Source organism: Cryptosporidium sp. chipmunk genotype I (genome assembly GCF_004936735.1).
Source record: "Cryptosporidium sp. chipmunk genotype I strain 37763 chromosome Unknown contig_31, whole genome shotgun sequence".
NCBI lineage: Eukaryota > Apicomplexa > Conoidasida > Eucoccidiorida > Cryptosporidiidae > Cryptosporidium > Cryptosporidium sp. chipmunk genotype I.
In genome coordinates, this window is record NW_027125591.1 from 410,733 (window position 1) to 436,175 (window position 25,443).

The window sequence follows — 25,443 nt, forward strand, 5'->3', positions numbered from 1 at the left end:
TCTTAATTTTAATATAACACTTGCCGATAGAAAAAGAAAACAACATTTAAATAATTGAAAAATATTCACTTAATAAAGAGGGAAAATAAACGTAATAGTTCGTGATTAATTCATATTTTTCATATAATTGTTCTTTATCACTTAATATTAGTGTAATTTCTCTGTATAGATTAGGAGCGTCAATCTATGTTACATTTTTTTTTTCAGTTTTATTTTAAAGTACTTTAAACCGGTTGTTTCTCTACCTTAAGTTCTTGTTTCCCCTGTTAAAAGGCATTTGTAGAGATGGGAATTACATAGAAAAGGAAGTATGGTGTGAAATTGTAACGAAAAACTTAGTAATTAATTGTCTATTAAATCTATCAGAGATTGGGTTTGCAGGAGACGAGCAAACTAACGTCAACAGTTAAACCTTCGTACGTGACTTTTGCAAAACTTGAAATCTAAATTCGAATCGGTATCAATAAAGTAAGAAATTTGTAAAATGAAAACAAGTTTAGATATGCAGTAGAATACTTTAAATAGTAATATTAAGTATTTAGAATTAGTTATACTACGCATCATTTTTGCTTGCAATCATTCTATAGTTATTGTAGAGAACTTGAAGGATTTCAATTAATCTGGAAATATTGTTGTAGAATTCAAGAGATTTCTTAGATAGAGTAATATTGAGATTTTGATATTGTTGAAGCTCCCTAAGATTAAAGGAATAGAGGAACCTGTCAAGAAGTACTTTGAAGTCTGAAATAAGGAAGAAAATTTCTGATGACGCAATTGAGTTATTTTTAATAATTTCAGAAAACCTCTGTGACTCGTAGAAATCAACTAAGAAAGAGTTGATCAACATGATTATTAGTGAAACGTTTTCTTTTTGTTTATTTAATATGACCTTATCCGCTTTAACCATTGAGAGCAAATCGTGGGTACAGTTTAGTTGAACTCTTGATCCATAAATTAGCTGTTGAGATGAATTTAATTTTACATCATCAAGACCCATAATTGAAATGAATGGAGATTGAATACATGAATTATTATTAATTGTGTTAGATTCATCAAGACCTGATGATATTACAGAGTCTTTACATAGCTTGGATTTTTGCAATAACACATTATTATTTGAGAGTGGGAGGTTAAATTCAGTGATGTCAAATTCAACATCTGTACATGTAACGCTCAACGAGTTTCTCATATTTGAGAAAACTATTTCATTAAATTCATCAATTTCACGTTGTAAATAGTCTGGTAGTGAAAGAAGAAGATGGTGAATCCTTCCAGACGAGATCCTTTGTTTCAAATTAACAAGAGATGACTTTTCAATTTGCTTTCTGACGCTATAAATGGAATTTCTTGTCATCGGTTTAGTTAAATAAACGTGAGCCAACAATATTAAGAGTCTTTGAATCGGGTCTTTCTTTAGTAGATTGGCAAGTTCATTATTTGTACTGCTTTCAATAGAACTCTCTTCATTTTCACTGAATAGGTAGTTAAATAGTACCCCAGAGTGGATTAATTTAGAAAGGAGGAGATTTGTTCCCTCATACTCGAACATGTGGGATACAAGTCCTGCGTATCCGGTACATCCACAGTAATTGTCCAATACGTGGAATCTGCGAAGCAGATCCACAATAAATCTAAACTGTGTTGCTGTGAGCTTTTTGTGAAAATCGTGGTTGTAATCAACCGAGTATAATGAGTCTCTGTAAAACTTTACAAGCGCTTTAAAGGTAATTACTGCTCTTTCTTTAGAAATATTATTCTTTGTCTGCTCATTAAGAACATTTTCGAATAGCATAAATGTTCTCAAAACAGTGGTTGGTGTAACTGGGAAATTACCCTTAATTGTTGGTAATTCTGCTGTTAACAGTCTATTTCTCTTTCCAACAGAAATGTCCCAGAAGATAACTGAACCTTGAACATCATAACCTCTTCTTCCTGCTCTTCCTGATGCTTGGCGATAAAGAAGTGGAGTTAGCGAAATTGAATCATTTACAAAGACAGTTGTTCTACATGGCATATTTACACCAAGTGCTAGTGTTCTTGTGGAAATAATTATGCATAAATATCCCATACGATATAGAGTTTCAACTGCTCTTCTGTATCTTAAACTCAAACCGTCATGATGAATCCCAATACCTCTTTTGAGGCCCTCAATGAAAATGGGAGAAATTCTACCTTCACAAGAATATAAAGTATCCTGGATTTCACGTTCTCTTCCTCCCATAACTTTTCGGTCACAAAATGAAAATTCTGGATCATACTCTTCTGCAATATCTCCCGGCTCTTGTAGGTTTTCAAGAGCTTGTAGTTCGCTTTCATCAATAACAATACCCTGTTTTTCTCTTTGCTGACGGCTCATAGTTTTAAATTTAAGAAGCATATCACGTCTTTGAATATCTTTGGCATATTGTTCTTGTCTGCGTTTGTTAATAGACTTAGTGGCATTAATGGCCTCTTCTGACCCGTAATATTTGTCATGGTGATCGTTTGTAAGCTTTTCAATCAATGATTTTCCCAAGTGTTCAACAACACTTCTTTCCATGTTGAAAATAATACATGGCAACATGTTTTCTTGTTGAAGATTTCTGACCAATCTTAAAAAGGCTTCAGCAGTCTTGTATGCTGAAGTTGGTCTTGTAGGGGTAATGATTGCGTTCCTAGCTTGGGATATTGAGCTAGCCAAACTTCCTATTTCTGTAACATTTTCATCAGTTGAATTCGTAACTCCACTTAATAGGCTCTTAATATTCTCTACACCCATAATAATGTTATATAGGTTAGAATCATTCTTTTTGGAAAGCTCAACCATTTGCCTTTGAAACTTTATACTGGGATTTAAAAGCAAATTTCCTGTTATATTCAGCCACATTTCTTTAGTTAGTATGTTACTTTGGACTAATTTGACAGTAATTGCCAGTAAAGTTGAAAGGTAAAATCTATATTGTCTCTTAGTGACAGCCGGAGTCCCAGAAAAGAAGAATTGAGGGTCAAGCCATACCAAATGCTCTTTTGTGGCTTCTGAATTGCATTTGAGGAGCTCTTTCAAAGAAAGGAATAAGTCAAGACCATCATTTGGTGGAAGATAAAAATCCCCAGGAAGTCCATAATATAAAACCCTATCATAGGATAGTGAAGAAAGTGGATTTAGAGGATAAAGGTTGCCTTCATCATATACCAGCGTAGAAAGATCAGCATATCTTTCACTATAAGTTACGAAGTGGACTTTACTTGAGGGAAGCTTTCCAATTCTTTGTAGCCAGTTGTAGAATGCAAGAGGGTTACCAATTGTTGCAGAAAGACACAAGTACGGACAAGGAATTAGCTGGAAAATCCTTTCCCAATAAACACCTCCTTCAGCTTCGTTAATACAGTGGACCTCGTCAAAAATAACAAATTTGATTTTTGATACCCATTGTTGGTAGGCTGTACTCATCAATAAAAGTTCCAACATGAAAGGAAGTGTAATTAGAATTTGGCATTGAGTAGGAATATTAATGGAGTAATCTCTGCTCAGTTTACAAAGTAAAGAGATCCTTGAATGGTTTGGGTAAGTCTTAGAGCCAAATCGATAAGCAATTTCAGCGTGGACTTGATCTGCAAGAGCTTTAGTCGGAGCAATGAATACGACAACACTTTCATTATCAAACCTTAAAACTTGTTCCATTGCATAGTAGCAAATGAAAGTCTTTCCACTAGCTGTTGGAGCACAAACTAGTGCAGAATCTCCGGAGTCTATAATATCTAAAATTTGCTTTTGCCAATAATCCGGACTAAATGGAACTCTGGGATCTGCAACGCTACCAGTGGATCTCTCAAAGTCCGCTCCCATGTAGCGTAATTGGAAAGAAGATTCGCACCCATCTTGAACACATAGGTGAATCTTTTCACTCTTTCCTGATTTGCCTAATTGTCTAATCTCTTCAAGATTTTTCTTAGCATATAAGTAAACATTCTGATATTCGGAATAATTAGTATCTTCGGGGAAAATAGAATTGTCAGATTCACCTTTTTTGTCTTTCTTTTGATTAGACTTCTTTCCACCTTGGGATTTCTTGTTTTTATCAGGTCCTTTACCTTTGGAATCATCACTAGAAGAACTAGCCCTACCCAACATACGTTTTATGTCCGATTCCATCTTATACTTGTAGCTCTCAACCAAGTTAGAGGCAGAAGACATGAATCCAAGGTTGTTCAAAATCTTGGCAACTTCGAATAAATCGGTCTTATCGAAATAAGAGTAATATTGGTTGAATGTTTCAATTGCAAGCCTAAAAGCCATACAAACTGCCGATCTAGCCTTGACCATATGTGAAACTTCCGGAAGAGTACTGCTTTTGAAGCTACGTAAAACTGAAATGCTTGTTTGTAGAGTTCTAATCAAAATCTTACTTCTTGATTTTGGTAGCTTAAATGACTTTGATAAACCTCTAAAACGCCCAAATTCATTAGTTTTACGCGGAATTCCAATCAGCATATCGTATACGGAAACCATAAAAGCATCAGGATCACCTTTAGAAAGAATTAGAGACAATTTCTGCTCATAGTGCCTCAATTGATTATCATCATCTTGACGCATTTTAGCTAGCTTAGCCTCTTCATTTTTTCGTCTGATCTCTTCTGCTTTCGAAGATGATGAAGTACCTGAAGAAGTCTTTTCTTTATCAGCTTCTTTAGCAGAAAGTTTGTTCCATACGTGGAATGGATTTACAACGATGGTTTGCTGTAACTTATCATTCCCTGTCAATATTTGACCTAAGTTGAACCAGAATTGCTGCTTTCTTTGGTTATCACGTAACTGACGTTTCTTTTCAAGGTCTGCAGGTAATTTAACAGACGAACCTTCTTTTCCTCCTGAATACTCTTGCCTCGAGTTTGGGCGTGTCTCTTGAGGCCTATCAATTTCCCAAGATGCAACATCTCTGATTCCAGAAATCTGGATGACTTCGTTTAAATAGTCATTGTTTGAGTCATTATTTTCATCGGATGCTAAAGTTGTTCCTTTAATTTGCCCCATGTCTGATATCCCCACTCCTAGTTCAGACATTACTCTGACTACAAATTTGGAGTGAATTGGTAAAAGCTGCACGTTATTTACGGTAGGATTTCTTTGAATACTTAATCTCTCTCTAGATAACACAGTTTCGCCAAATAGGCTCAAAACTCGTTTATCGTTGTCTTCAAGAACATATCTGTTTAGATTTCCGGCGAATGACAATGGGAAAAGCGGTTCACTGATTATTGAGATTTCACTCCATAAATCTTCCAATTTATTTTGGTCAGTCGTTTCGAGACCAATAATCTCCATAAAAAGAGATGTTCTTGTCCTCTCTTCCTTCAAATCTGTGTATCCTACAATGTAAAACAGGAATTCTAGCAATAATGGGTCGTTCAAGTCGCAAACATTGGAAACAAATTGACCTTTATTTATATAGGGCTTGATTTCTTCAAAGTGATTAATCAATGATCTTAGCTGTTTCATTGATTCTGAAATAAATAATGATTCTAGTGATTTAAATATTGTGGATCCAAATTCCCATCCATTATCGTAATCAGCTTGTTCTAGATTGGATTCTAGGCACTTTCTAAACTCGATCATGCAGTTAGAAATGTAATGTCTATCCAAGTAGCTCAATTTATAACTTCTTAAATATCCAGACAATAGTTTTATCTTAGAAAAAAGAAGAATTAGCTTAATATTATGCAAAATTGCACCATCTGATTTCGACAGTTCCAAATCTTCCTTTGAAATTGAGTTGTGAACTATTGATTTAATTATTTGCACAAATAAGTCATTTTCTGAAAATTTAAGTTCTTTGGCTATATTATATTCATGATCCTTAAGCTGTAAATAATTATCTACCTCTCCAAAGCATGGTTCAAAATCATCATTTGCATCAGATGACAATCTCATTTCGTCTCTTATCTTCAATTGAACATTTTGCCTCATGATTCCTTTATTTACCTCCGTAAAACGAGGTTCAATAGTAGATGAATATGTAAATGCAGTAATTCTTTGCCCTTTACGTTCCATTTTATGAAATATAGCAATGTTTGAATAGCTAAGCATTTCCAAGGCAAATGAAAGTAATGAAGTAGATATATCAACTTCATCTAATTCTTCAGAATTATATTCATCCATAGATTCATCATCTTCATCAGATACTTCTTGAATGGCATCACACTCTTGTTTCACTTCTAAGCTTTCCAAATTAGAAATAGAACTTCCATCTTCAATCAAAAATATACTAGGTTCGAGTTCTTTCAAAAATTCTTGGAAATCTTCTGATAGCCAACTTGTAAAATGGTATGCATTAAATATCTCTGAATTTAATTTGGAATGAAGAATGAGGGATTCTCTCAATAATGGCAGCCCCGGGTTAATCTTCTCTAGGACATCTGTAAAGCTATCAAGAAAAATTAAAATTATCCTCTTTGTACCTGCTTCAATAAGGTAATTCATAAACCTTTCAAAAAGGTAAACATATGGTAGCGTTTGGGGTGAAGTTTTTGAATCTACTTCAAATCCAAAGGAATAGTATAGATTGATGAGTAGTCCATCTGCACTTACAAAAACATTTTCAGCATCAGAAATATCTGGAGTAATGTCATTCAATGAAACATGACTCATCCCAAAATACCACCTCAAAATTTCACCAATCATACGCCTTGACTCTCTAATAACGAGTGGAGAGTCAGAAGATCCTCTCTTTTTGGAAATGTTCATAAGCTCGTTTAGCTTTTCATTAAGTAGAGAGTCATTATTTGAGTAATGTTGTAGCGTTCCTAAATCCTTTGTAAATTTGGCTTCAGAGCCATCTACCATCTCACTTGGGGCTCCATAATTTTTCATGGAATTTTGAACTGCTGAGAAATCCTTTATGTGCTTTGAAAAAGACTCACACGAGCCTAATGATTCATCATCCATTTTTCTGTTAAACCACGGGTTTTTCTAGAAAGAGCAATACACAATGCGGCAATCTTCCTCTGACTAGATATATACCTTTGCGCACATAAATAAAGACCAGATAGCCTCTTTCAAAAATTCCTTGACTTTTATTGGAATTTAAATTGTTAATTATGTCGTATCGAGTAGTCTAAAAAAAAAAAAAAGAAAAATCATAGCCCGCCTCAAATGTGCCGCTCTTGCTCACTAATTATTTATAATATTTTTGCATATTGCGCTTTCAGATAGCTAAAAGTAAAAATACTTGTAAAGAGACTGTGTAAAATAATAAAATAATTGTTTTAGAGTAATAGATAAAAATTTTATTTGTTAATTAGCAAATTTACTTTTTTTCTGTCAAGTTTTAATTATAAAAACTATTGCATGCATGCACATACTTGTAGCTGCCAGAATGTCAGTGGCGCTAACAGTCATTCATATTTTTGTTTTGAAAATGTGGGGGCAATCAAAAAAAAATTTGATTTTATGGCGTGTGCACGAAATGAACAATTTCTTTTAATAAATTCTTCTCATAGTTTCTTGAATTCTTTAGAAGGCCTTTCATTAACACGCTTAAAGAGAAGGTAACTCTATTGGGTAGTGCTCTTTCTGGGGTTTTGAATAGCTAAAAAAGGTTTAAGTTTCTAGTTGCAAAGTATTTATATATATAAATTGGAAATTTGGTCAGAACTTAGTTTGCATTGCAGAGTTATTTCTCAAGAGTACATAGTTTCAGAAGTTTCAAGTCTGAAATTACTTGTTAATAGTTGGGGGGTCTTAAATAAAATTTTTCTAAAGATGGAGCTTCCGAGCCAATTAAAAAAGAGTAACGCATGTGTAATAATGAATAACAACAGTGAGCAAGCTAATACAATCGATGTAACTGGGAAAAAAAGGCTATCCAAAAATAAGGGATCAGAGCAGGTTGCTGCAATTTTTGAAGTGCTATTACAAGATACAGCTCCAAAATTATCAGAATTTAATAAAATAAATCTTAAAAAAATACATTTGGAGCTTTCTAAATTTGACAGCCAAATCATTTCAGATTTTTGTGGAAGGGTTGAATATAAAAGAAATTGTGAAGCATTATTAGAAGAAATACTGGGATCCAACTTAATTATTGAATTCGGAAAGAGAATTTCTTCGAACGATAAGGGGAAAAGTTCAGAAAATGTTTTAATAGAAAACTTAGTTAATGTGGTTAATATTATTGGGATATTTTTACACTTTGAATCGATCATTTTCAATGAGATAACATTTATTAAAGAAATTAGAATTATTTCTAATATTATAAGGAGCGTACTGCCAATAATATTTTCGGAGAACGTTAAGAATTGCTGTTTGGAAGCTTTAAATACATCTTTTATTGACTGTTTGGAAACAATAAATACTATAGTAAGAATCAAAAATATTCATGAGGTACTTTCAACACAAATTATTGTTGGTTTACTTTCAATTTTTTTGATTGAGGACATAAATACAATGACAATATTGCTCGCAGTAGAGATAGTTGTTCATTTATTTGTTTCTGGTTCATTGAATTCTAATGAGTTCTTGGAAAATTCATTGAATTTAATTTTTAACGTGATGGAAGAATTGCCTCAAACTAACAAAGCAATCAAGAAAGCGAAAATTTGCATTGAAATGGACTCGTATATGCATATTTATGTCTATTTATTGATAAGACTAATACAGAGTATTTGTATTCCGAATGGAATAGTTTCTAATGACAATATTCTCTCAATAAAAAATATTTCAATAAAACGTTACAATTCGGCAAAATTTATTTGTAGCCAGTTTGCAACATTTTTTATCCATAATATTATTTTAAACAGAACAAAAAAAAAAGAGGGTAACTTTTCAACAGGAAACGATATTGCAACTGTTATTCTTACGGATTTACTCAGGGCATCATTTAATCCAAAATACAATATATGCTCAATTATTACTCAAATTATTATAATTCAGTTAATTAAGATCTCAAATAACTCATTAATTAATGAGAGTGGCCCAAAATCACAATCAATACATATTGACTTATATTCAAAAGAGCTTTGTGTACACCTATTAGGTCTGTCACTCTCAATAATTTACAAAAATGTTAATATCAAACTTATGTACACTGATTCATCTGAGAAAAGCATTCAGAAGAGTAGATCCGAAATGAAGGAAGCGCATATTGAAGGAGATGATACCACAAATGATGCATTAATTGATTGTGTATGCGGTAGCTCCTACACAATAGATTTAGAAAAATTAATAAAATGTGAAAATTGCAGTAAAAACTTTCATCTAAATTGCATTCAGAACGGAACATATTTGGAAATATATGAACAATGGAAATGCGATAGTTGCACTATCAATTTAATATTTAACGAAATAAATACAAATTTTGGGACTGGTGGAGAAGAAATATTATCTTCAGAAGATTCAGAATTAAGCGTGGTATTAATAACAGTACTTGATTATTTATATAGGAAGACTGCAATGACAGTGTCTCAAGCTTCAACTGAGCCCTTTATCACTGATATAACAAAATTAGTGACTGATACTGGAAGCTCAGTTGCATGCTCATTTATTTTGGAGATGATTGCAAAACTAAAACTTGGAAATAAAAATACAGAGAAAAAATATGGGAAGGAAGAGCCTAAAAATAAAACAACTAAAAGCGGAAACAAAAAAATATTTCGAACATGTGATGAAATGGATCAATTATATATTATGTTATTAACTGAATGGGTTTCTCCAATTACAAAGCTACATTCACCATTGATAGCTTATTCTTCAAAATTTCCAAAGCTACTAGAAGCAAACACAATAAGGTTTTGGAACGTAATACTTGCTAAAGAGTTGAAGAATGTTGCAAATATTATATTGCACTGCTTATTATCGAATATTTATAATTCGAATGTTACTTCAATTAGAAGAATATCTTTGAATTCTCTGGGCCAAATAATTTCAGTTAAACCCTATCTCTTGATCACTAATGAAACAGTTTTAAACGCAATAATATTATCTTTAAAGGATAAAACTCCAAAAGTTAGAGAGAGAGCTCTGGCAATAATTGAAAAGTACTTTTCCGATATTTCATCTAATGAAAATTCTGATTATATCCAAAATGGAGAAGATTTAAGGATTAATTTTGATAGAGTGTCAAAATTAATGTTGGATCAAATTTTCAGAACAGCATACGATATCTCTCCTTTAGTTAGAATGGCTTCGATAAAAATTCTCAGAGGTTTATATCACCAAGATCCATCAAAATTAAACATTGGTATCATATTATTAAAAAGGGCATCTGCAGTTGAAGAAACACAAACAATAAAAAGACTGATTTTTGATTCATTTACTTCTATTTGGTTTCAAAGTTCAAGTAAGGTAGATGATAAGATGGCAGAATGCCTGGTTAAACTTATCAATTATTCGGAAAGCAATGAATTCCTTCAATACATTAACCATGAACAAAAAGGTACAAACTGTTTATTAAAAGGTGTAATGTCTATTTTACAAGAAAATCAATCAATAAAAAATTTGGAAAGTTTAATTACAAGATGGTCTAATATACTTGTGGATATGTTTATTCAAAACGATAACTACCTAGATACGATCAAATCTGAAGATTTAATTTCAAATAAAAGTGGAACAAAAAATGGGAAATTAAATGATCAAGATATTGTAAAAAGCAATTCATCCAGAGACTTTTCGGAAGTGAAACTTCAAATATTAAAAACAGCTGAAGTTATTGGTAAAGTTTATCCGAAATCTATAAAGGATATGTATTCATATATAGTGGTTTATCTCAAAGATTTCCGTCAATTTAAATCGGAAGTAATGATTCACATATGCACGGTGTTATCATATATTTTGCCTTATGTTGGAGATTTTGAGGCTGATAGCATTGAGTTCGATTTATTGAAAATAATAACTAATTCAAGGTCGCCACAACTAATTAGATCATCTATATTATGCCTTTGTAATCTGCTTGTGGAAAGTGAAAAAGGCCCGAATGAAAATAACGCTTTATCTCCTCTAATAATAGATAACATAAGAATACTATGGAATTATAGACAAAAAACTTTAGGTACGGAAGTTACCATGGACCTAAAAGAAGTTGATCAATTAAGAAGAAGTGCATGGCTTCTAGGATGTATATTTGAGTTCAGTTCTCCTAATATGGTGCTAGCAATTGTGGATAATAAACTAGAGAGAGCGAAGTTAATCCAGACAGAGTTTGGGATTTCATGGGCTTTCGAATCACGCCCAACTAATAAAGTACCAGAAAGTGAATTTGGAGAAGATTTGGGGCTTGAATATACAATTTTGGAGTCAAGCAGAGTTGTTTTTGACTTGCTTTGCGATTTATATTATACATTGGATTGGAATTTAAATAAGGGAGTATTGTTTCCAACATTGATTCAATTTTTAATAAATCAAAAACAATTTGTTAAGACTTTAAAATTCAATAATTTAATTAAATGTGCTATTAAAGGAAATAAGTCTTTTGCAAGTATGGATTGTCATTCAAAACAATCTATCCAATGCTCTAACAACACAGTGAATAATAGTAAAGCTAATTCTAATTTATGCATAATTTGTTTGCAGGGAATTTTGACTCTTTTGAAAAGTTACGAGATACAAGCATTAGAAGAGAACAAAATCGCTCAGGAAAATGATTTAGAGTCATCAAAAAGAGTTAATATGACTGAGGATATTACAAACCAATTTCATGATGAAATCAATCAAAGCGATGATGTGTTTTCAGGAAATAATAGTATTTTTAGCACTCCGAACACAAAAAAAAGAACTTCAATACAATTTGAGAAAAATGAAATAAATTCACCAGTAAGCTCTTCAAGTTGCTCTAATTTGGGAAATATTTCTTCAATTAGAACTTGCGCTTTTGGTTCTGTAACACATAACACAAACTCAGTTTCTGCATCACAACCGATCGCATCAAATTTAGAGTTATTGTTAAATTTATTTGAAGAAACAACAGGATATCAGGAAGGGAGGTTTTCAAATCAACAAAAACAACAAGTTTCTTCATTAATACTGTGCATTCTTGAGCAATTAAATAAGCAAGGCCTGGTTAATCCAACTTCAATTATTCCTCAGGTCTCTGGCTTATTGTTTTCATCAAATAGGGAAGTTTCATTCAAGTCTTATCAAATTATAAGTTCTTTATTTGAAAGATTCCCAAACCTTATTATCAATAAATATAAAGAAATATCTGTGTATGGATTTGTATTTTGCACTTCAAATTTCCCTGGTCTACTTGGAGTTTACAATTCAAAAACTGTTTCAGAAAATGCCCCAAGATCTATTATTTCAAACGAAGTAACAAGTGAGAAGATACAGTCAAAAAGTAGATCTGAGGTTTTAGAAACTGTTTTTGAGTTTTTCACGAGGATTTACTCTGAGAAATGCAGAAGTAAAAGAGTATTCAGAGAAAGTATAATTAGAGGATGTTGCAAACAACTTGAATTATTATTATCAGTTGATGAAACTGAGATCTTACTCAGAAAACTTAGAGCTCATTTGATGTTGGAAAGTAGGGTTTTATTGGTTTTATATATGGAATTTGTTTCTTATATATTTTTAGCAATGCCATTTCAATTTGAATCAGAAATATTATTGGTCCTATTTTGTTTGGGAGAAATTTGTGTAAGTTGCTCTCAAAATATATCCAATGATTCTGAGAATCCTGTAAAAATAGATACAGAACAAGCTTTTTGCATTGCAATTCTTGTAACAGTATGCACCACTATACAATTAATTCTCAAAGAAGAATACAGAATTTCAGATAATCAAATATCTAGCTTCAACCCTTACAATTCCATTAGTAAAGAGAAACCCAAGTTCCTCCATCAAGACTCTGAATTTAATGCTGGTGCTATTGAAAATTCTACAAATATGATTTCGTTAGGAACAAGCACAATCTATGAATTATTACAAAGTTTGAGAGAGAAATTACATCTAATTTGGGAAATTTCTGAAAGTAGCGATTCCGAAAAGAGGCTAATAGATTATGCGAATGAAATTATCTATTTTTATACACAAACAACATCTGAAAAAGTTCCAAAGTATCCTAAGAGAAAACAGACAAAAAGAAAGTCAATTAAAAGAAATAGGGATAGAGAAGAAGAGTTTTCAGACACATCTTCTACACAAAGTTGGAGCCCATCATCTAGGACCAACAAAAGTCACAAGTAATTAATTTATTTCTTATTCCAATAGGTAAATTAAACAATTATATCGTTTAGTAATCATAACACCTTCATTAGTTGATGATAAAATATAACATATAAATAATAATGAATTTCCTTGAAAATTTTCATCCATTTGGATTATACCAGCTTTATCATGCAAATATTGCTTCTATCACATTATTCATACAAGAGCAGATATATATATATATATATATGCATGCATGCGCAATGTGGACAGATTTTTGCAATATACAGTGTAGAGGACTGAAAAATTGATGTGTGCAAATTAAGAAAAAAAATTAAATTAAAAAATTTAATGAGGAGAATTCTTTATGTTTAAGTTTGTCTGAAGCTAGAAAGAAGAGTTACAATTTATTTTATAGTTTATTTGACAAGAATTTAATAATTTTTAAAAACGAGTGGCGGCTTATAGCGTTGAATGTTAGTGAAGATATGCAAAAGAAAGGTGCGTATAACCAAAATTATATTAAATTTAATTTGAGGTGAATTAGCATTTTTGTGAGTCTAATAGTTTTGAAGATTTAAAAAATTTCCCATACATTAATCTTGGGAAAAGTAGAATGGAGGCGGAGAAAGGAATGAGAGAATGTGGGGTGGAGAAGAAAGTAGTGTTGAAGTATCAAGATGAGTTTTTGCATGATTGGACTCTTATTTGCGCAAGAATTGAGAATGGTCTGAAGTTGGCGGAGCAATTAAGACAAGCATTGGAGGAAAGAGCATCATTAGAGGAAATGTATTCAAATGGATTAGAAAAGATTTCTTCAAAGTTTTTTCCATCAGCAACGGAAAGTACAAGCATGAGTCTTGCAATAAGAACTCTAAGGAATGAAACTTACAGAAGATCTCAGCAATGTAGAGAGCTTTGCGAGACCTTGAGGTCTGATGTGTTAAATGATACATTAAATAGCATGTTGGACAACCACAAATCTGCATATGATCATTTATTATTATCTGGGAAAAGAATAACATCAGAACTTCAGAAGAGATATTTAAATTTTATTAAACTGAGAGACAATTATGGGATTGCAAGGCATAATATAGGCCAGCTTAGCTTGAGATACTACGAATTGAATAGATCAAAATCTTCACAGGAGAAAATAATTGTGCTAAGCGGAGAAATACTTCGAAAAATACTTGAATTGAATAGTTTAGAGAAAGAATATAATAATAGTGTTGAGAGCTTTGAAACCTATCACAAGTTTTATTTGACAGAAATGAAGCATATTATTGGTATTTTGGAAGATATGGACTCAAAAAGAATTAAATGCATTTTGGATACTTTAATGAAAATGATGGTTTATGATATGAGTTATATTAGAAATTTACAATATGACTCAGATCATTTAATCAAATCTATACAAGAGATTGATGTTGAAGGGGATATTTATGAGTTTGCAAATAGGTTTGGAATTAGTAATAAAAGCAAAGATTCAGAGAATAATTTGAGTGATTCGACAGTTTTTACAGGAGCGTACAATTTTAATGCTGAACAAGTGAAAAAGGAGAATTGGAGGGAAATATGTAAAAAAATGAGTAATATAAAAATAAATGATGATGAGTTTATTACATTATCTACATCTCAAATGGCCGAGAAAAACATTGCTCTCGATAATATGATAGATTTACAAACTATAATTTTAAATTTGGTGAATCCTGCAACCGCAATTAAAGCTCAAAAAGCTGTAAAAATTTTACTTTCTCAGTTTAGTATGATGGTTAATGAAAATACGAAGAATTACATTCATGAAAGTTATCTTAAGGATTTAAACTTTCAAGAGAATCTTGAAAATGATTTGGTAAAGGATGAAAAAAATCAATCAATGGAATCATTTTCTACAGCATGTTCAAATGATGCAGTAGCATATAAGAATAAGGATTCTGGCTCAGAAAATTTAATTGGTATAGATGAAGGCCAAGCTGAAAATATTATCATTGACAGGGTTGATTTTGGAAGCATTTACAGAGAGTTTATTGAAATTTTAGTGGGGCTAGATGAAAGGAATAATCCAGAATCAAAGCAAATGATTGAAAAAGCACTCAACTTGATACGTAATCAAGATTCTGGTTTAAATCAGTATGAAAATTGTGATTTATATCTAAGTGCAATAATGGACGAGATTTTGAAGGCGGAAAATAATAAATTATACTTATACTTGGGTAAAGAGTTAAGTCAGGTCTTATTTGAACATATTGAAATGATAATGGAGCTAATTCAAAGTGAAAAGAGCACTTGGCTATTCAGAAAAATGTTATTTATATCCGAATCTTTGATTATTGATGATAGTGAGCTATTTGCAAATATATATAAGCATGATATTTGGAGCGTTGTAAAGATCTGGGAGGAGACAGTCTTAGTATGCATTTCTGAACATTTTCAGAGAAAAGTCCTAGAATCTGATAATATTGAGTTTGAAAAATTTAGAATGGTAAAAAATATCAAATCTTTTGATATTTTAAACAATGTTGAGAACTTATCATGTTTAATGAAGAAATTTGGGATACCAGAAATTCCTATTATAACATTATTTACAAAAGTTTGCAGCCAAAATGGATTAGAAAAGAATTACTGTGATCAGTTAATTCGTAATATAAAAAATACAAAGTAAGTTGATGAATTAATATAAGAAACAAAGTTGCAAATAATGAAGTCAACCAATTAATTAATCAGTAATTCCAACATGAAATGGAGGAGTATAGTTACAATATGGACAGAAATACTATTTCCAATAAGTGAATATTGTTTTTTAATATTGATGTTAATTCCTTCAAACCAATTATTTGGGAATCCCATAATTGAGAGTATTTCTTTTGGGTGGAAGCATCTCAAATTATTATTATCTTGAACAGTTTGAAATCTTTTGTTTTCTAGAATACAAGTATTAAATATATGGCTGTAAGTATCATGATCATCAATAATACGTTTTTCGCTTTTTCCGTTATTTTCAGAAAAATCAAATAGAGGACCACCACGACCTTTGGTTTCTATATAGCTTTTTGTAAATGTAGTCGAAGCTTTGGAATTAATGTTTACTATATCAAATTTAAATGAAGGGTTATTCTTGACAATATTGCTAGCAAATTGTTTGAGCAATTTAAAGCTTTCCTCATCGATATCACTTGAGTTCATTATTACATCGTTTATTAAACCTGGTATATCATCTATAATTTGGGTTATTTGGTTATTTTCATAAGGAAAAGAACACAACAAATTTGAATATTCCAAGGGTATTTCTTCGGATTTGAAATCTCTGATATTTTCTCGTATTGAATGGGATAAAAGGACATTACTTGCTATAGACTGACAGTTTTTCTGGTAAATTGACATCTTTAATTCGTTTAATTGCTTGATAAAATATTCAGAATCTTTTCTGACAGAAACACAGTAATATCTGACTCTGGTATTTGGGATTCCAATCAAGGTCGGTGATAGCATAAACTCAAATGTACAAAAGTTTAACTTTGACAACATATTTAACATTTCTTTATGAGTGTTTGAAGTCTCAAAGTTTGCAACATTTTCAACAAACCAAGCTTTTGGTAATTTGTCGTGGCTTTCTAATGATTTCATTAAATCTATTAAGTTTAAAAATGGTTTAGATCTTGAATCATCCGAATCTTTCCTAGAACCTCCTTTGGTGAAAGGTTGACAAGGGGGGCTAAGAAGCCAAATATCAGCATAAGGGATATCATTTATATTCAAAGATTCAATATTTTTATTACATATTAATGTACTTGAAAAATTTTTCTTATATGTAATATTTGCGTGCTCATTTATTTCAAAAGCCTTAATAACTTCGAGCTTTAAATTAGGGTGGTTAATGTCTTGTTTCTATCAATGTGAGGTTATTTTAATAGTTCAAAAAAAGAAAAAAAAAGTGGTAAGGCGATCAGATGAGATTTAATTTGAGAATTTTTGATTTAATTACTTACAGAGTTAAGTGAAATAGCTGCATTTTTTATTGAAAGGTGCAATCCCCCAATACCACTAAAGAATCTATTTTTCCCATTATTAGATTCAGTTCATCCAATATTTTTTAATTTAAATTAAAGCGAAATATAATTGATAATATAATGAACAAATAATTGGTTAAATTCAAGAATTTAAGTCAAATTAAAATGATAATATATATTTTAACAAATATTTTGAATTGTATATGTAATGGAAATGGAATATTTGAAATTGACCGAGAATAAAAGTTTAAAGAAATATATTGAAAATTAAAGTAATTCAACTCACTCTATTACAGAAAATTTCTTATCTGCTTTATTAATATATTCTTTTTCATGTTTAGCAGTCATTGTGTGGTATTTCTTTTTCTTTTTTTTAATTAAAAATCTTACAAGAAAAAAAATCGATTAATATTAAAGGAAAACTTTGAGCGGGAATTTTGATAAATAATAATATATAATGGAATAATCATTTAAAACTTTTATCTCAAGTTTCCAACCTATAAGAAAAGGTTCAAAAGTAAGTTGGAGTAGGTAATAAAATTGAGTTATGGGTAAAAGAAAGACGAAGAAGGCGGAAGTTAAGAAAAGTAAAGTACCAAAGTTGGATAAGGAGTTTAATTGTCCATTTTGTAATAATGTAAAGACTGTTGGTGTTAGAATGAACCATAAAGAGAGATTAGGGCATTTATCATGTAGAGTATGTGGGGTAGAGTATACATCTAGGATTGGTAAATTTGATGAAGCTGTTGATATATATTCGAATTGGATAGATAAGTGTTATGAGGTAAATAACATGGCACAGTCTACTTCATCATCTGTGGTAGATCAATCTATTTTGAATGAAGGCAGTGTCTTAGCCGTGAAAGATGGCGAGAATAAGACTCTTCAAAATCTAGGTAATAGTGATTTGGTAAGCAATATGATTTATTCAAGAAACCAAAAGAAGATTTCATTTACAATGGACGATGATATCAACGAAGACAGTTATTCAAATGAGAATGCAAATAGAGGTTTGAGAAGGCTAAGAACGGATGAGGAGGATGATTATGACGATCTGGAAGATTTTATCGTAAATGATAATGAAGAGGAGACAAAAGGAAATGATTATAGTAAACAGCAGCCACAATCATCTAATGATGAAATAATTGAAAAGATGAAGAGAGATTTAGAAATTAACAAATCTAGGAAGATTAAAGAGGATTCAGGAGTTTTTGATATAAGCAACATAACAAAGTCTTCATCGATGCCAAAATCATTTACTGTTAATGAAGATGATGGCTTGTTTAGTGATTAATACTGATTGGAAATGTTTATTCGAATCATTAAGGTGAGTGAGGGTTAGTAAATTAAAAGATAATAATAATAATAATTATTATTATTATATGTATGAATAACTGAAAAGAAAATATTCAACATTAAAGTTTAATTGAAAAATAGTACGATTATAAAATATCGGTGGTATCGATGATAGTAGATGAATTCTCATCACTTTTAATAAGTGATTCGTCTTTTTCAAAAAGCTGTTTACCAGTGAGTTGGCTAGAATCCTGATTCTCATCTTTCCAGATTTTTTTTTCAATCATTTCTGTCTTAAAAGCCATCTTCCAGAGATTGAATTGTTCTTCACTCACTCTTTCTTCTACTGGACACAAAATTCGCTCAGTTAAGCCAGAATAAATAACTTCTTCCTCTTCATCTTCTTTTTCACTCAAATTCAAGCCAAACTTTGCATCGTCTACTCGACCTTGATTAGATATTAATTTGGATGTAATATCATCAATGAATACTTGCAAATTTTCTATTATGTCAAAAAGACAGACTCTTCCAATATAATTTTCTTTAAGTGAATTATAGTAATTAATAACTTCATCTACGTTTATATATATGCATGTTGAATCATCAAATATAATCCTATTATTATCAATTTCTTGATCATGGTAATTATCTAAGGGGCATTCGTTCATTGAATATTTCCCATCAAGAATAGATATATTTACATTATTAATTTCAGGTGGAGATTTTTCTGGGTAGTCTTGATTGATGAGAAAAGCAACTTTAATTATAATAAATTTAATACTTTCATCATCCTCACTATTGAATTTAATTTCGCAATTGGCTTCTTTAATAAGTTGAATATTAATTATTCTACGGTTTTCTTTAGTTTCGATAGTAAGCTCTTTATCAGAGTAAATAGCTTGTAGTGCTTCTAATTCAAGATTTAGATCGTCCATATTTTAATGAATTAGTTTACAGAAATTATAGTTTCTCTTTTTTAAGAGTATTTTAAATAAGATTGCACTGATGGTTATTATTTTTAATATTTTGGTAGCATAATACTGCCTTTTAGTTTGGATGATCAATCTTTCAATAGTATTTAACTAGTTTAAATTTGAAAAGCTGGTAATAATATATTACTAATAAGTTATTAAAATGTCTGTATAAGAACTAAATTCTAATAAGTAATTTCAGTATAGTTATTAGAAAGAATTTTGTTACTTATAAAGCTCCCTTCAAGTAGATTTATAAATTAAATAGAATATAAATATATATTTTCTAAATCCCTTTCACGTCCTTAAAATCTAGAGGTACCGAAGTAAAATAAATTTGGCGCTCAAAACATGCAATTAAGTGAAAAATTAATGTTTAATTAATTGATCTAAAAGAGGTATAAAGCTATAAGATAATAATAAAATAGATAATTGAGGGTTTGGAAGAAAATGAATTTGGGAGTTTTTGCTAAATTTAATTTCCAGGATTAAACGATCTTGTTAATGGCAGTGCAAGGTAGAAGTATCCTTCCTGATCTGGACGTTTTAATGCTCTTGAGGAATTCCTGCAAAAGTTCTTCACAACCATTGAGATTTTCTTCAGGCTCCCAGGTAGGTTGTACTGGGTGTCCAGGAACTTTCCATTTGATTAAGTATTCCTTTTGCTTAGTCAGAGGTTTTTCACGAATGCTAAGTATTTGCTCAACCTCGTATTCAACAAGACTTAACTTCTTTGATTCCCAAGAAGAATAACCTTTCTCCTTTTCATTGTAATATAGATTTTTATGATCCAGATTATTAGAATTATTTGTGTTCTCTTTATCTTCAGACTTAGTCAGAGATCTCCTTTCTCTTTTCCTTGTTCTAGAGTTAACGTGAGGTTTAGATGAGGTATTATTGCAAGCCTTTTGACTAGATATAGACGATCTTTTATTGGAATTAGGTGGAGCAGAGGATGAAAGACAACTAGATTCTAAGCCATTTTTATTTTCTGGATTGGTATCCTTGCTCAGCTTGCAAGAAGCGGGGTTTGTTTTGTTGGCTTGCACATTTGTTTTAGATTCATTCTCAAAAAGTGAGGGGGATTCATTCATTGTGGACACCATCGTAGTCATAACGTTATTGGTGGCATTAGAAATAGAAATAATAGCACTATCGGTATTTGGGGATGAGCCAGATAGAGTAGCATCTTCTGGAGCTTGAGAAGCAGCAATAACTTTGACAAAGCCAGAACTTTTTCTGGAGGGTTTTCTGCTGCCAGACCCTCTGCTTTTATTTTGAACCTGATTCTGATCATTGGTATCGACCTTATTCATAGGGATAGTTTGAATATTCTCATTTGAAGGGATCTCTAGGGTAGATAATTCTTGATTGGTATTTGACTTTACAACATCGAGATTATTGCTACAGGCTGGGGTTTCGGGGTCTAGTTCCCCATTGTTTTCCTGAGTTTTGATGATTTCTTTAATATTGTTAAGGTTAACAGTGGCAGAAAAATTCATTTCTTCGTCATTAGAAGGTTTGCAATGTTCTTGAGAAGAGAGATCAGACTTACAGATACGCTTTGTTGCTTGGGATTTAGAGCTGTAGCCTCTTACTGGACGCCATTTAGCATTAGACCTTAAGACTCCAAAGACTATGGAATTATAACAAGCTAATATACGATACACGGGCTTTTCTCTTAGGGAAAGCTTAACTAGGGACCTCTGTATAATTAACTGTTTTTGCCTGTCTGATAGGGATTTGCATTGCCCAAAATTAGAGAGCAGTCCAACCAATGCTATTGGATTGGCTGGGATACATCTTCCCAATCTTGATGAAAGAAGAATGCAGCTGTTAACAGAAGAGTTCTGCTTATTCCAGCAAAGCTCATCCTCTTCTGATATAAAGCCAACCTTTGTATCATATCCATCCCTACCTAAATAATTATAAAGAGCTTTTAAAACTCCGTCTTTATAAAGAATCAAAGTTATACCCTCCAATAGCCATGCACCAATAATTCTGTTATTCGGATTATACATTTCACCAATTTCTTTCTCCATCATTTCTTCAAGGTCGTTATTATCCGCAACCCCCTTCTCTGCCTCATTTTCTGTGGTTGGCTCCTGAATGTCGGAGTTTTGGCAGCATTTCGAAGCGATAGAATCAAAGGACCAGTATCTGCTATTCGAAAAAGCTTTCTTAACTATCAGGTGGTGAGTTTTAGGGGCCAAAATGAGTGGGCTTTGAATTAAAGGCCTTTTAAATAAGCTCATTCTATCCGGATCGTTCCATTCATGGATGAATCCATCTTGAGTCAAGGCAATAAATTCTCCATGTAGGCCAGAAAAATCAATAACTTTTCTCCCAGACAATGAGCCCTTCAATACTTTTAGGTTAATCTTACTCGAAAAATGCTCTTCACCTTGTTTTTCTGGCTCTCTAATGGAAATGCAGGACTTGGGATCGTAACTCTGCTTTAGCTGTCCTGTTTGAACCTGTCTTCGGTCCCAGCTCCAAAGCATCCCGTTCTGCAATAGTATCAACCCAAAATCAGCATTAGATCCACAAAAAACCTTTCTACATATAACTGGAAGGTCCAGCACAATCATTTTGTTGTTGTTGCCAATCTCACTGCTTTTCTTTAAAATAATGCTATTGCTATGGCCATTGGCCAAAAGAGAGGTTATGGCCATTCCATATCTGTATGGGAAGGACGGAAAGTCATCAAACATGACGTCCTGGTACTCATTAAATTCTTCAGCTTTGTCTCTCTTCTCAAAGCCTCTCTTGTACATTGGTGTAATCTCTGAAAGCGTGACATCAACTGCTCTATAAAACTCATTATCTGCCTGCCTCTTGGATTGGCTTGCATCATGATTCTTTGGGTTTAGCTGTGTGAGATCTATGTGGCGAATATTATTAAATCCTCCTTGGATAGATGAGCTATGTTCTATAATCCAGATTTTGCCGTCATTTGCCAAACATGCCAAAACAAAACTTTTGATCCCGAATTTGTAATCAAAATTACCAGCTTCCACCGCTAACGAAGTAATTCTCAGTCCTCGAATATTCTTATCATCCAATTCTTTGATACTAAGCCAGCTGCCTTGAACGACACTATTCTCAAGAAGCAATGTGTTGCTACTATTTATGCTGTTTCTCTGCTCATTTCCAGACTCTGGACGCTCCTGTTGACTATTTACTAACACCCCTGATGTCTTTTGATAATTTTCCAAGTTACCGTAAAGACTTTCATTCATATCGTTTAGTGACACATAAACGTGGCCATTGTTCAATAGTACCGCAATATGATACCTGGACATTGCCAACTCTCTAACAGGGATGTGCTGGGGAAGCTTCCGCCAGAGACCCGAATAACATAACCGAATCCCCATATTTCCTCCTGCTGAGCTGAATCCATTTGATTGGGAGTATCTATCAAAGCCTGCAGATAGACCCACACCAAATCCAACGTATTCCTCCTCAATATTATAGCTCGCTAGCTTTGAATCAGGAATTACCTTATCCTCCTCAGTTAAAAGTTCTATATCGCAGACAGAAATGACTCCATTCCTTTCTACAGGAATATCATTCATGCTGTTTCCCTCAGAATCTAAGTTACCTATTTGTTTCACTTGGTTACCATGGCCTCTTGGCCTTCCTTTCCGCCCTTTCTGTGTACCTTCACTACAAGTACCTTCGCTTAAATCTCCGCTCATTATAGTCATTATAGCTTCTAATTATTTCTAGAATGATTAATTCGTAGGCTCAGCCTATTTCACATAAATTTTCGATCTCTTTCTTTTCTGTTTCTAAAATGTACCTAAAAACTTATTTGTGCTCGCCAAGTCTCAAGCCAAATTATATAGATTCTTCTACCTCGAATTAATTATTTACCTCTACAGCCTGGCCTTTAAAGCTTTTCACGTACACATATATAAATATATACACACATGAAATTCTTGTTCTAAAATGCCCAGAGAAACCTCAAATATTCTCAATTTTTAATCTCTTCCACCTTTGATATTGTACCCAATTTTTTGTGTTTATTTTGCGCATGTTTTGGCGCCAACATGCTCCCCATACCTGGTGTACCTCCCCACTCAAAGTATACTGACATTAGCTTAGATTATTCATACCTCAGAAAAGCCGAAGGGAAAAGAGGCAAAATTGCACAAATTGGGAAAACGTTAATATAGAAATTAATATATATAAATAAAAATAGAAGAGTGTTAATAAATGAGCTTGTAATACTCAGAAAATGTTGTGGATATTGAGTCGCATACTCGTATATGTGAAAGAATACGTAGCTTAACACATTAATACATATATACATTCTATCTCTTCCTTCCTCTGAAGTTAGAGTCGCAATTAAATCTTTTTCTCTTAACATTAAAAGTTTTGGTAGTTCTATTAGTTTGCACTGCAGGCCTAGAGTAGATTGTTGTATTTTGATTGGACGCAAACTCGGCATTAATTTGATTACTAACTGGTTGGTTATAGTTGTATACCTGACCATGTAGTTGGTTCGAGTGTCTGTAGATAGGATTTTGGTGGAATGCGTGGGTCTGGAGTTGCAAGTTGCCTTGAAAGTGCTGATATTGGATATTGTAATTTTGATAGGAATAAGTTTGATTAGGGATTTGTTGTTGCACAGAAATATTTTGGTTTTGGATATTAAATTGATTGGGATGATGAAACTGAAATTGACTCTGTGGATATGGCATATTATTGGTTAGGTTAAAGTTATTGTTGCGAGCGGTAAAGAACGACTTACTATCTTGCCCAATTTCGACTACTTTATCTTGATTATTAGTTTGGTTTCGAGTGCTTTTGGTAAACTCTAAAAGATAAGATATATTAAAAAGCTTATTGCTAGGGATAATGATGTTAGTTTTCAAGTATTGATTCTTGTTGCTTTGAGCTGTAGAGTTTGAATCTTCCGGAAAAATGAGGAATCTGCTTTCTGTTGATGAAATCATATCTTTGATCTTGGATCCTTTAGAAAACATTGGAACTTGCCTGCTACAATTGATGTGGCCAGTTTGATTACAACTCAAGCAAATGCAAAACTTAGAATTGTTCACATGAATATCAAATTTTCTTCTCTTGGAAAAGCTGAAAAGGTTTTTAATCAGATTTCTTTCAGTAAAGACATTCTCCCTTTCCATTCTAATTGGTAAAAGTAACTGTTGATTAAAGTAACCATATTTAGTATCGCAATCTTTAATTTGGTGACCTTTAAGCAAACATTTAAAGCACCTGTTAGCTTTACAGTTTTTGGCCTTTCGATCACATTTAGAAGATCCACAAAATTGACATCTGCCACTATTTGTACTTTTTTTGATACCATTTGTTACTAGGTACAAATTAATTAAACCATCTCTTGCGTTTTGCTCATCACCAAAAATAAGTGAATAAAATCCCTTTTTCTCAGATAAATTCTTTAATACTTCATTAATATGAGATAGGTAATTTTCTTCACTTATATCTATATTAAATGAGCTATAGGTATCTTTAATATTAGCGAAAACGACTTCCTGATCCGATTTTCCAAATTTGTTATTCAAATAAAACCTAGATTCCAACATTTTCACATGTTTTGGTGGATTCTCGTATCTTAAAAAAGATGGCCATATGTTTGGCCCCATTTCTTTATATAAGTTCCATAACTCCAAACTAACGATACCTTCTAATTCACTATCTTGAAAATTTTTAATTTTTTCGATAAATTTATTATTACTTAACTCAAACTTTGAGGTATCAAAATTTGTGTCATCTAATTCATCTTGAACATTTTGATGCTGAAATTTATCATTCTGGTTAGCATTTTTATAATCTTCCTCATCCTCGATAATTTCCCCATCGGACTTTATATCGCTCTTACATATACTAATTCTGACTTCATCATCGCTCATTTTTTGAATGTATTTTTCTGCTTCTGAACCAATTTTGTCGAATTCATATTCGAATTTGTTCTCTTCAGCTTGACTCACATGTCTAACCTCCTCTCCCTCAAGATCAATTGTAAATAGCTCTTCAACCTGTGTCATTTCTAATCTTCTTCTCAGTT

The 25,443-nt window shown here is 32.1% G+C and overlaps 8 protein-coding genes across 8 annotated transcripts; 3 read left to right on the forward strand and 5 right to left on the reverse strand.

Annotated features, from left to right (window-relative positions):
• Positions 1-553: 553 nt before the first annotated feature.
• Positions 554-6,922, reverse strand: ELE39_002747 (SKI family SFII helicase; the record flags this gene model as incomplete). Its single annotated transcript, XM_067345851.1, has 1 exon — positions 554-6,922. One exon carries the CDS (start codon positions 6,920-6,922, stop codon positions 554-556), a length of 6,369 nt encoding a protein of 2,122 aa, XP_067201709.1.
• Positions 6,923-7,738: 816 nt separating this feature from the next.
• ELE39_002748 (protein with PHD finger) lies at positions 7,739-13,153 on the forward strand (the record flags this gene model as incomplete). Its single annotated transcript, XM_067345852.1, has 1 exon — positions 7,739-13,153. One exon carries the CDS (start codon positions 7,739-7,741, stop codon positions 13,151-13,153), a length of 5,415 nt encoding a protein of 1,804 aa, XP_067201710.1.
• A 577-nt stretch (positions 13,154-13,730) lies between these two features.
• On the forward strand, positions 13,731-15,776 carry ELE39_002749 (FCH domain containing; the record flags this gene model as incomplete). The annotated part of the gene is made up of 1 exon (XM_067345853.1): positions 13,731-15,776. One exon carries the CDS (start codon positions 13,731-13,733, stop codon positions 15,774-15,776), a length of 2,046 nt encoding a protein of 681 aa, XP_067201711.1.
• Positions 15,777-15,826: 50 nt separating this feature from the next.
• Positions 15,827-16,738, reverse strand: ELE39_002752 (DNA methyltransferase PMT1; the record flags this gene model as incomplete). The annotated part of the gene is made up of 1 exon (XM_067345856.1): positions 15,827-16,738. The coding sequence occupies one exon, from the start codon at positions 16,736-16,738 to the stop codon at positions 15,827-15,829; it is 912 nt and encodes a 303-aa protein (XP_067201714.1).
• Positions 16,739-17,668: 930 nt separating this feature from the next.
• ELE39_002753 (transcription elongation factor 1) lies at positions 17,669-18,415 on the forward strand (the record flags this gene model as incomplete). The annotated part of the gene is made up of 1 exon (XM_067345857.1): positions 17,669-18,415. One exon carries the CDS (start codon positions 17,669-17,671, stop codon positions 18,413-18,415), a length of 747 nt encoding a protein of 248 aa, XP_067201715.1.
• A 148-nt stretch (positions 18,416-18,563) lies between these two features.
• ELE39_002754 (RWD domain-containing) lies at positions 18,564-19,352 on the reverse strand (the record flags this gene model as incomplete). Its single annotated transcript, XM_067345858.1, has 1 exon — positions 18,564-19,352. One exon carries the CDS (start codon positions 19,350-19,352, stop codon positions 18,564-18,566), a length of 789 nt encoding a protein of 262 aa, XP_067201716.1.
• Positions 19,353-19,876: 524 nt separating this feature from the next.
• ELE39_002755 (chromatin associated protein with a chromodomain at the C-terminus) lies at positions 19,877-23,098 on the reverse strand (the record flags this gene model as incomplete). Its single annotated transcript, XM_067345859.1, has 1 exon — positions 19,877-23,098. One exon carries the CDS (start codon positions 23,096-23,098, stop codon positions 19,877-19,879), a length of 3,222 nt encoding a protein of 1,073 aa, XP_067201717.1.
• Positions 23,099-23,707: 609 nt separating this feature from the next.
• ELE39_002756 (uncharacterized protein) lies at positions 23,708-25,423 on the reverse strand (the record flags this gene model as incomplete). Its single annotated transcript, XM_067345860.1, has 1 exon — positions 23,708-25,423. One exon carries the CDS (start codon positions 25,421-25,423, stop codon positions 23,708-23,710), a length of 1,716 nt encoding a protein of 571 aa, XP_067201718.1.
• Between the last annotated feature and the right edge of the window lie 20 nt (positions 25,424-25,443).